The following is an 11,950-nucleotide window of genomic DNA, read 5'->3' on the forward strand; positions in this document are numbered from 1 at the left end:
CATCCGTAGGACAGTGCATCTCATGCCTTCCTATCGGTGGATTCTCCTTCTGCTCCCTTCCCTGAGATGTATCATCTAATCCACTCTCCGCATTAGTACCTGTGGAGAGAACATGATAATGGTTGCTCACCTGTATCTGCATTGATGGTACATGGATGCTCCTCTTTCTTCTTCTGATGGTCACATGCTGCCAATTTTCTTCACCCTCCTTCTGTCCCTGCTGCGCAGCCTGCTCTGAATCTCCAGAATGTTGTGCCCATAGAAGCATATCCTGATGTCTGTCCAGGAAATCTTCATTTCTCTTATGCAACACAGGGCTGATACTTGTTTTTCCAGACCTTGAACCTTCTGTTCCAATATGGAGACCAGCTTGCACTTTGTACAGACAAAGTCGCTTCTGTCCTGTGCAAGAAAGTTAAACATGGCACATCCTGTGCAGGTCACAACAGCTGATCGCTCACCTTCCATATCACCTTCCTTCTAAGAGCTTCCTCAGCTGTTGCAGCTACTACTCAGAGGATCCTGCAAGTTGAACGCCTCTGCGGCTATTTCAGGAAGCAGTGTGGCTAGGGATTGTAGTGTGGCCATGTGGATAGTCTTTAAAGAAGCATGGATGCCAGTGATAGGAAAAAAAAACCTACTGGGCTATTATTTGTCAAATAAATATTTGCCAGGATTTTAGGGGGCCCAATTTGCGACACTTTAAAAGGGCCTGATTTCCAGAAAGAGCTGAGAACTTATTTTACATCTAAACAGAGAGGCCTGGTTGATTGTAGCTTTGTATCTATTCATGTGAGAGGCAGAAAGAAGCAGAACGCAAGAGAGGCAGGGGTTAGCAAAGCCTTGGGGTAAAAACAAGAGACAGAGCTACTTTTGGGCATAGGACCCAATGGAAAGGCAGACGTGGATTGCCAAATGAGGAAAGTGCCCTCTGCACATTCTTTGTAAATAAACAGGATTCTCTACAAACATCTCTGACTTTTATCATTGATCTCTGCTACCTGTGCCGGCCAAGGGACAATGGTGTTTAAATTTATTTCTCCATGTTGACTGCTGAAGCCTCCCTGCCCCATTCATGCTAAAGATTTCCCCCTCTTGGGGTGTGACCCTATGCCCAGTGAAGACCCTTTATATTGTAAACTGTCCAGGGTTCATCTCTGTGTCTTGTACTTAATAAATAACAAAAGTGAGGCACAGAGAGGTTAAGGGACATACTCAAGGTCACCAGCAAGTCAGAGACAAAGGCCGAAATCGAGCCTTTTGATAGGAGAGGCCTATCCTGGCACACAATCCAATGCATTTACCTTGACATAGTGTTACCTATCATCAGTTATTATCCACAGTGTCCCGAATCCTCAGTCTTCACAGCAAAGGTTGGTCCACAATTTGCTGAATGACCAGTTTTCCTCTCAGTTTGCTGATTCAACAAAATGCAAATGTTTCATGGGAACATACCGTTTTTGGCACATTTTTTATGACAAATGAGTGCGGTATTTTATATCTGTAACGTCAAAGCACGTCAATTCGACTATCATCTCAAGTTTAATAGACTAGAATAGAACGAAGTAGAAATGATAAAGTAAAAAAGGAAGTGCTTTATTGATATCCCAACAAAGCACGTCAACATTTTGATAAGGTTCTTTAACTCTCCGAAATGAAATTTGTCAGAATTTTGCTGGCAATGTTGCTGTTTCATTATGATCTGGGATGAAAGGCAATTTCAGAATGTCAGGATTGCCCATGGAATGGAAATTCTGAGTTTTGACCAGGTCACATTGTTGAAAGAAGAGAAATAAATGAAGCACAGCTTCAAGATACTTCTTCTTATTCACAATGGGGGCTGGAGGGCCAGTACTTTTGCTCAATCTTGCTAAACCCCATTGCCCTTCCAGCCATAGGATAGAACCCAGGAGTCCTGATGCTAAAACCCCCTTCTCTAATCCACTAGACCCCAGGCCTTTCTCAGAGCTAAGATACAACCCAGGAGTCCTGGCCTCCATTGCTCTAACCACTGGCCCCCACTCCTCTCCTTCACTGCTGTAATCACCAGACAGTACTATTTCCCACAAGGACATATAGCTGCAGGCTTTATGAATAGTTTTTTCATTGTCTCATAATTATCTGCTGACTCTCTTTCCCCCAGATTCTCCCTATGAAAGAGACAGGCAGTGGAAACCTCACCACCATCTCCCACATCCTCCTCCTGAGATTTGGGATCCTCAAGAAAAAGTGGCTCCCGCTCTTTACTGGCTTCCTAGCTGTCTATATCATATCCATGGCCGCCAACCTCCTCCTGGTGGTGCTGGACCCCCATCTCCAGACCCCTATGTATTTCTTCCTCTCCAGCCTCTCCTGCCTGGAGATTGTCTCCACCTCCAACATCTCCCCTGTGATGCTCGCTGATCTCCAGACAGGCAATGTGATGATATCTCTTGGCGGCTGCCTTGCGCAGCTGTATCTCTTTGGCGCCCTGGCCACCGTGGAGTGCTTCCTGCTGGCAGCCATGTCTTATGACCAGTATTTGGCTGTGTGCTACCCACTCCACTACCCTTCCCTCATGGATGGCAGGGTCTGCAGGCAGCTGGTGGTTGGGTCCTGGGTGGGCAGGTTCCTGTTCATGGGTATTGTGTCACTGTCACTTATAGCCTTGAGCTTCTGCGGGCCCTGCGAGATAGATGACTATTTCTGTGATTTCCAGCCCCTCCTGGAGCTCTCCTGCACCTTCACCTCCAAGGTCCAGATGGTCACTGTCAGGTTTCCCTTCCCACTCTGAACTCTGGGGCACAGATGTGGGGACCTGCATGAAAAACCCCTTAAGCTTATTTCTACCAGCTTAGGTTAAAAACTTCCCCAAGGTACGAATCCTTCCTTCTCCTTGGATGGTATTGCTGCTACCACCAAGTGAGTTAGATAAAGATTCAGGAAAAGGACCACTTGGAGTTCCTGTTTCCCCCAAAATATCCCCCCAAACCCCTTCACCCCCTTTCCTGGGGAGGCTTGAGAATAATCTACCAACCAGATTGGTAATTAAAGTGAGCACAGACCAGACCCTTGGGTTTTTAGGACACTAAAAACCAATCAGATTATTAAAAAACAGAACTTTATTATAAAGAAAAAAAGTAAAAGAAGCACCTCTGTAAAATCAGGATGTGAAGTAATTTTACAGGGTAATAAGATTTAAAACACAGAGGGTTCGTGTAATGCTCCCTCGCTCTCCTGGTCGGAGGAAGGCCACTCAGCCTCATTCCAGGGACTGGTCAGTTTTCTCTGGCTGCCCTGCTGTTTTGGGGAGCAAGGGAAAGAGGCGCGGAGCCCTCCCCCTCGCCCATCTGCTCCCCCCCTACTTCCACCCCCACCGGCACCCCCTTCACCACCCCGCATATCACCTGGACCTACTCTTCTCCCCTCGACATGGCTGTTTGCTTCCCCACTTTTCACCACCTGGGACTGTTTGCAGCAGTGAGGAGCAAGAGACTGAGTTACACAAGCACACGTGGGCGCACGTGCCTCCTTACCTTGGACTTCACTTCCCCCAGCTGTGTTTGGCTGGTGGGGTCCCCTCCCTGCTCTCCCCCCCAGCCTCCCTGTGTTAGTTTGCCCCTACCCTTCCTCTGCAGCCTGCCCCGCCCGCTGCTTGCTTTGACCCTGTCATAACTATAAAGGGAAGGGTAACAGCTCTCTGTGTACAGAGACTCCAAATCCTTTTACCTGTAAAGGGTTAAGAAGCTCGGGTAACCTGGCTGACACCTGACCCCAAGGACCAATAAGGGGACAAGATACTTTCAAATCTTGGGGGGGGGGGGGAAAGGCTTTTGTGTGTGTCCTTTGTTTAAGGGGTTGTTCGCTCTGGGGACTGAGAGGGACCAGACATCAATCCAGGTTCTCCCCATCTTTCTAAACAAGTCTCTCCTATTTCAAACTTGTAAGTAAAAAGCCAGGCAAGGCGTCTTAGATTTACTTTGTTTTCTCAACTTGTAAATGTACCTTTTACCAGAGTGTTTATCTTTGTTTGCTGTACTTTGAACCTAAAACAGAGGGGGGGTCCTCTGAGCTCTTTAAGTTTGATTACCCTGTAAAGTTATTTTCCATACTGATTTTACAGAGATGATTTTTACCTTTTTCTTTAATTAAAAGCCTTCTTTTTTAAGAACCAGATTGATTTCTCCTTGTTTTAAGATCCAAGGGGGTTTGGATCTGTATTCACCAGGAGTTGGTGAAAGGAGGGTGGGAGGAAGGAGGGGGGATGGTTAATTTCTCTTTGTTTTAAGATCCAAGGGGGTTTGGATCTGTGTTCATCAGGGAATTGGTGAAAGGTTTCTCAAGGCTTCCCAGGGAGGGAATTCTTGAGATGGTGGCAGCGGACCAGAGCTAAGCTGGTAGATAAGCTTAGAAGTTTTCATGCAGGCCCCTACATTTGTACCATAAAGTTCAAAGTGGGGATACAGCCTTGACATGGTGGCACAGCGGTGGAGATCGTTTTAAACCCAAAAGCAAGTAAGAGATTTTTTTTTCCTTCTAGCTGCTTGGAAAGCAGAGCTGAAGGTAGATGCATATCTTATCTCTCCTTGCCTGAAGGCAGAGGTGTTAAGTTTTTTTTAACAAGGTCCTTTGTTAAGAGAAGGGTTCAAAGTGAGTAGACTTTGACTGGTAAAGGAATTTACAAGCTGAATTGTTTTTTTTCTTTTTACATCCTCGGGAGTAGCTTGTTAGAAAGTCTCTGTTAACTCAGCAGCAGCCAGAGCTACGTACATCCCAGTTTCAGTCAACTTCAGAGGGTGTGACCCAGCACAAGAAAACAGGAAAATGACAACCAAAGAAGCAGCTAACAAACTAGAACTGGCCAGACTAGAAGCAGAAGAAAATGAGAGAAAACATCAGAGACTGCTTGAAATTAAAAAACTCGAGAAAGAAGCCAAAGAGGAGGCCCACAAGAGAGAAATGGAGCTGGAAAAAGCCAAACAGGAGGCCCATGAAAGAGAAGAAAAAGCCAAACAGGAGGCCCATGAAAGAGAAGAAAAAGCCAAACAAGAGGCCCATGAAAGAGAAGAGAAAGCCAAAGAGGAGGCCCACGAGAGAGATGGAGCTGGAAAAAGCCAAAGAGGAGGCGAGAGAAAAAGAAAGGAAGCATGAACTGGAAGCAGCAAGTGCTAAGCAGGATGCATCAGACCATCCTAACAATTCCTCTCCAGGTACCACTTCCCATCCCAGGAAATTCCCCACCTACAAGGCAGGCGATGATACTGAGGCCTTCTTAGAAAATTTTGAAAGGGCCTGCCTTGGATACAACATCACTCCAACCCAGTACATGGTAGAGCTGAGGCCGCAGCTCAGTGGACCCTTAGCAGAGGTGGCGGCTGAAATGCCTAAGGAACACATGAACAGTTATGAACTTTTTAAAAACAAGGCCAGAATCAGAATGGGGCTAACACCTGAGCATGCCCGTCGGCGGTTCAGAGCCCTAAGGTGGAAACCCGATGTGTCATTTACCCGACATGCCTACCACATTGGGAAAAATTGGGATGCCTGGATATCAGGAGCAAATGTTAAATCTACGGAAGAGTTGCCCTTCCTATTGCAAATGGAGCAGTTTTTAGAGGGTGTTCCTGAGGAAATAGAAAGGTACATCCTAGATGGGAAGCCCAAAACTGTAACCGAGGCGGGGGAGATTGGAGCCAAATGGGTGGAGGTGACAGAAAAGAACAAAGCTAGTAGCAGTTGGAGCGAATATCAGAAGGGGCAAGCCGAAACAAAACCTTATCACCGGGGACAACCCAAGGCCCCACCCACATCCCAAGGGAAACCCCAGACGCCTTCTCACCCCACCACACCAGTCTTCATCAACCAACATCGCCCCAGTGATACCTTAGCAGGGCGATGTTTTAAATGTAATGAACTGGGGCATATAAAGGCTCACTGCCCCAAGAACCCCAACCGATTACAGTTCATTACACCCCAATCACACCAAAGAACCCCAGACCCAGATGCCTCTCTCATACCCTCGGAGCGAAGGGAAACCTTGAGAGTGGGCGGAAAGAAGGTTATCGCTTGGAGGGACACTGGGGCACAAGTGTCAACTATTCACCAATCCCTAGTGGACCCCAAACTCATCAACCCGGAGGCTACAGTGACAATTCAACCCTTCGTGTCACAGTCTGTAACTTTGCCTACAGCCCAGTTGCATGTCCAGTACAAGGGCTGGGCAGGAATGTGGACTTTTGCAGTCTATGACAATTATCCCATCCCCATGCTGCTGGGGGAAGACTTGGCCAACCATGTGAAGCTAGCCAAGAGGGTGGGAATAGTCACCCGCAGCCAGGCTAAGCAAGCTTTCACCCCCATCCCTGTTCCTGAGCCGTCCACCAGGGCCCTGTCTGTGTTACCGGAGACCCAAACACAGGTGGTGGAACCGGATCACCTGCCAACAACTGCAACAGCCATAGTGGATCCAATCCCAGAGACCCAGCCAAAGCCAGTCCCGGAACCGGAACTGGCAACGCAACCAGCACCAGAACCATTGCCAGCACTGAATCCAGCGCTTGCAACCCCATCTACAACTCCAATGCCAGAGGACACCAGCAAGCCTGAACTGGCGGAAGCAGCAGATAACCTTACCCAAGAGGCTCAGCCAGAGCCTGAGATACCACATAGTGCACCAGCGGGCAGCGGTTCACAGTCAATGGAAAAAACCCCAGCCCCTACATCGCTTCCAGAGGGACCAAGCCCCAGTCCACAGTCCAAGGAGGAACTGATGTCTCCAGCATCAAGGGAACAGTTCCAGGCCGAGCAGGAAGCAGATGACAGCCTTCAGAAAGCTTGGGAGGCGGCGCGGAGCACCCCACTGCCTCTCTGCTCTTCTAACCGATCCCGGTTTGTTGTAGAACAAGGACTTTTATACAAGGAGACTCTTTCTGGTGGGCACCAGGAAGACTGGCATCCTCAAAGACAGTTGGTAGTTCCCAGTAAGTATCGCGTAAAGCTCTTGAGCTTAGCCCATGATCATCCCAGTGGCCATTCTGGGGTGAACAGAACCAAAGACCGGTTGGGGAAGTCCTTCCACTGGGAGGGAATGGGCAAGGACGTTGCTAATTATGTCCAGTCTTGTGAGGTGTGCCAACGAGTGGGAAAGCACCAAGACCAGGTTAAAGCCCCTCTCCAGCCACTACCCATAATTGAGGTCCCATTTCAGCGAGTAGCTGTGGATATTCTGGGTCCTTTCCCAAAGAAGACACCCAGAGGAAAGCAGTACGTACTGACTTTCATGGATTTTGCTACCCGATGGCCGGAAGCTGTACCCTTAAGCAACACCAAGGCTAAAAGTGTGTGCCAGGCATTAGCAGACATTTTTGCCAGGGTAGGTTGGCCCTCCGACATCCTTACAGACTCGGGAACTAATTTCCTGGCAGGGAACATGAAAAACCTGTGGGAAGCTCATGGGGTGAATCACTTGGTTGCCACCCCTCATCACCATCAAACCAATGGTCTGGTGGAGAGGTTTAATGGAACTTTGGGGGCCATGATACGTAAATTCATAAATGAACACTCCAATGATTGGGACCTAGTGTTGCAGCAGTTGCTTTTTGCCTACAGGGCTGTACCACATCCCAGTTTAGGGTTTTCACCATTTGAACTTGTGTATGGCCGCGAGGTTAAGGGGCCATTACAGTTGGTGAAGCAGCAATGGGAGGGGTTTACGCCTTCTCCAGGAACTAACATTCTAGACTTTGTAAGCAAACTACAAAGCACCCTCCGACACTCTTTAGCCCTTGCTAAAGAAAACCTAAAGGAAGCTCAGAAAGAGCAAAAGGCCTGGTATGATAAACATTCCAGAGAACGGTCCTTCAAAGTAGGAGACCAAGTCATGGTCTTAAAGGCGCTCCATGCCCATAAAATGGAAGCGTCGTGGGAAGGACCATTCACGGTCCAGGAGCGCCTAGGAGCTGTTAACTATCTCATAGCCTCCCCCACCTCCAACATAAAGCCTAAGGTATACCATGTTAATTCTCTTAAGCCCTTTTATTCCAGAGAATTAAACGTTTGCCAGTTTACAGCCCAGGAAACAGATGATGCGGAGTGGCCTGCAGGTGTCTACTACGAAGGAAAAAGGAATGGTGGCGTGGAAGAGGTGAACCTCTCCACGACCCTGGGACATCTGCAGCGACAGCAGATCAAGGAGCTGTGCACAAGCTTTGCACCGATTTTCTCAGCCACTCCAGGCCGGACCGAACGGGCATACCACTCCATTGACACAGGTAATGCTCACCCAATTAGAACCCCACCCTACCGGGAGTCACCTCATGCCCAAACTGCTATACAAAGGGAGATCCAGGACATGCTACAGATGGGTATAATCCGCCCCTCTACCAGTGCATGGGCATCTCCAGTGCTTCTAGTTCCCAAACCAGATGGGGAAATACGCTTTTGCGTGGACTACCGTAAGCTAAATGCTGTAACTCGTCCTGACAACTATCCAATGCCACGCACAGATGAGCTATTGGAAAAATTGGGACATGCCCAATTCATCTCTACTTTAGACTTAACCAAAGGGTACTGGCAAGTACCACTAGATGAACCCGCTAAGGAAAGGTCCGCCTTCGTCACCCAGGCAGGGGTGTATGAATTCAGTGTACTCCCTTTCAGGTTGCGAAATGCACCCGCCACCTTCCAAAGACTTGTGGATGGTCTCTTAGCGGGATTGGGAGAATCTGCAGTTGCCTACCTCGATGATGTGGCCATTTTTTCTGATTCATGGACAGAACACCTGGAGCACCTGGAAAAAGTCTTCGAGCGCATCCGACAGGCAGGACTAACTGTTAAGGCTAAAAAGTGTCAAATAGGCCAAAACAGAGTGACGTACCTGGGGCACCAGGTGGGTCAAGGAACTATAAATCCCCTACAGGCCAAAGTGGATGCTATCCAAAAGTGGCCGGTTCCAAAGTCAAAGAAACAGGTCCAATCCTTCTTAGGCTTGGCTGGATATTATAGGCGATTTGTACCACACTACAGCCAAATCGCCGCCCCGCTGACAGACCTAACCAGAAAGAAACAGCCAAATGCAGTTCAGTGGACTGATAAGTGTCAAAAGGCCTTTAACCAGCTTAAGGCAACACTCATGTCTGACCCTGTGCTAAGGGCCCCAGACTTTGACAAACCGTTCCTAGTAACCACAGATGCTTCCGAGCGAGGCGTGGGAGCAGTTTTAATGCAGGAAGGACCGGATCAAGAATTCCATCCTGTCGTGTTTCTCAGCAAGAAACTGTCTGAGAGGGAAAGCCACTGGTCAATCAGTGAAAAGGAATGCTACGCCATTGTGTACGCGCTGGAAAAGCTACGCCCATATGTTTGGGGACGGCGTTTCCAACTACAAACAGACCATGCTGCGCTACAGTGGCTTCATACCGCCAAGGGAAATAACAAAAAACTTCTTCGATGGAGTTTAGCTCTCCAAGATTTTGATTTTGAAATACAACACATTTCGGGAGCTTCTAACAAAGTGGCTGATGCACTCTCCCGGGAAAGTTTCCCAGAGTTAACTGGTTAACAATTGTTCTTGGAATGAAACATATTGTTAGTTTTTATATAATCAGTAGTATGTCTAAAGGTACATGTGTCTTATTAACTCTGTTTTCTCCTAGAACTCCAGGAAGAAATCACAGCCAGTGTGGAACCGAACGTCCAACACTATCTGTGATTTGGGGGGCGTGTCATAACTATAAAGGGAAGGGTAACAGCTCTCTGTGTACAGAGACTCCAAATCCTTTTACCTGTAAAGGGTTAAGAAGCTCGGGTAACCTGGCTGACACCTGACCCCAAGGACCAATAAGGGGACAAGATACTTTCAAATCTTGGCGGGGGGGAAAGGCTTTTGTGTGTGTCCTTTGTTTAAGGGGTTGTTCGCTCTTGGGACTGAGAGGGACCAGACATCAATCCAGGTTCTCCCCCATCTTTCTAAACAAGTCTCTCCTATTTCAAACTTGTAAGTAAAAAAGCCAGGCAAGGCGTCTTAGATTTACTTTGTTTTCTCAACTTGTAAATGTACCTTTTACCAGAGTGTTTATCTTTGTTTGCTGTACTTTGAACCTAAAACAGAGGGGGGGTCCTCTGAGCTCTTTAAGTTTGATTACCCTGTAAAGTTATTTTCCATACTGATTTTACAGAGATGATTTTTACCTTTTTCTTTAATTAAAAGCCTTCTTTTTTAAGAACCAGATTGATTTCTCCTTGTTTTAAGATCCAAGGGGGTTTGGATCTGTGTTCATCAGGGAATTGGTGAAAGGTTTCTCAAGGCTTCCCAGGGAGGGAATTCTTGAGATGGTGGCAGCGGACCAGAGCTAAGCTGGTAGATAAGCTTAGAAGTTTTCATGCAGGCCCCTACATTTGTACCATAAAGTTCAAAGTGGGGATACAGCCTTGACAGACCCTTTGGGAGTTTCCCTTTCTGTTGGTTTGCCTGCCGTGCCCTGACTCAGTGTTTGTTAGTTTGCCTGCCCCACCCCAGCCCTTCAGTGTTTGCTACCTGCTCTGCTGCAGCATAAACACACCCCTGAGCGCAGCAAGTTTCAGCGCTGTAAAGTGCCAGTGTAGACAGTGCACCAGCGCTGGGAGCTACGCCCCTCACAGAGGTGGTTTTTTTAGAGTGCTGGGACAGCTCTTTCACATCGCTCTGCCGTGACTACAGAAGTCATGTTAAAACGCTGCCATGGCAGCTCTTTAATGTTGCCAGTGAAGATGTGCCCTAAGTTACTAGATCACCTCCGGAGGAAGACTCACCAGGCTGCAGCAGCCAGCTGTGATGGAAGCCTGCAGGAAGGGTCAGAACAGCGATAGGAAAAAGAGAAAGGTGGACACTAAGACCCGGGGGTGCTCCAAATTTTCGGGTGTCCTACACAGCTGCGTATGCCTAAGGATAGCCCTGCTGGTGGCCACACTCCCCAGCCACCTCTGGCTAACCCAGTGCTATGGCCTCCTCTGCTCACGCTAACCCACCTCCCTGGCCTGCTCATCACAGCCCCAGGCCTTGCTAGTCCACCATCTCATCCTGCTCCATCCCCGTTAAGACACCATCCTCACCTTCTCCATTCTGGCTTCCTCACAGCCCCATCCTGCTCCATCAGTGCTAATCCATCTTTTCACCCAGCTGCTCCCCCTGCCCTAACCCACTGCCCCCACCTGCTCCACCCATGCTAACTCACTGCCTGGCTGATAGCAGGGGGCGATTTGTCAGGATTGAAGGCCATTGGCAGAGATACAGAGGGATGGGTGGGGAGAAATAAGCCATGAAATATTGCCCATAGTACGTATAATGTGATTTGACAATACTTTGTGAAATAAGCTGCATTTTTCTATGTGTACAGGAAGGCAATGGAGCTAGAGTCTTGGTTCCTATGTTTGTTTGTTTGTTTCTTAATTACTCGCTAGAGTATTTATTGAAACAATACCTCAGGGAGAAAAAGAGTTTGTTCCATTTGAGGAAATAACCCCATCCCAACAATTCTTTTTAATATTTTTGAGTTCCATGAAGAGACTTAATCAAACGTAACTCCATGTTAATGCATTGTGTGTGCTCTGGGGCCTATAGTGCTAACAGATCGTGAAGATTCTCCCTTAGCTCTAGGGAAATGGTCTGTGGAGGGAACTGAGGCTAAATTGGAACATCTAGAGTGTAGGACTTGAAACAATGTTGGGGGTATGAAAAATTAGCCACAGAGGAACAAACGGTCTTCTTGGGTGTTCTCCAGAATCTCAGATTTCATTTGGGGAAGGGGACAGGGAAATCTGTTGCTGTTATGGTAGAGAAGGAAACCTTCAAAATGTGATCGGAGAGTGACTGATGCAGGGAAGTCTGCTTGAATTTGCAGAGAGCCTGAAGCAATAGCTTTTGGTGTGAAATGTCCCATTCATTTCCATGTGTCAGGTGCCATTCCTCAGTCCCCTCTGAGCTAGCCATACCATA

General features: G+C 47.8%; 1 protein-coding gene across 1 annotated transcript; it reads left to right on the forward strand.

Annotated features, from left to right (window-relative positions):
* The first annotated feature begins 2,152 nt into the window (after nucleotides 1–2,152).
* LOC135886260 (olfactory receptor 5B21-like) lies at nucleotides 2,153–2,773 on the forward strand. The gene has a single exon (XM_065414084.1). It carries the CDS (start codon nucleotides 2,153–2,155, stop codon nucleotides 2,771–2,773), a length of 621 nt encoding a protein of 206 aa, XP_065270156.1.
* Nucleotides 2,774–11,950: the final 9,177 nt, after the last annotated feature.

This window comes from Emys orbicularis, chromosome 12, assembly GCF_028017835.1.
Source record: "Emys orbicularis isolate rEmyOrb1 chromosome 12, rEmyOrb1.hap1, whole genome shotgun sequence".
Lineage (NCBI taxonomy): Eukaryota > Metazoa > Chordata > Testudines > Emydidae > Emys > Emys orbicularis.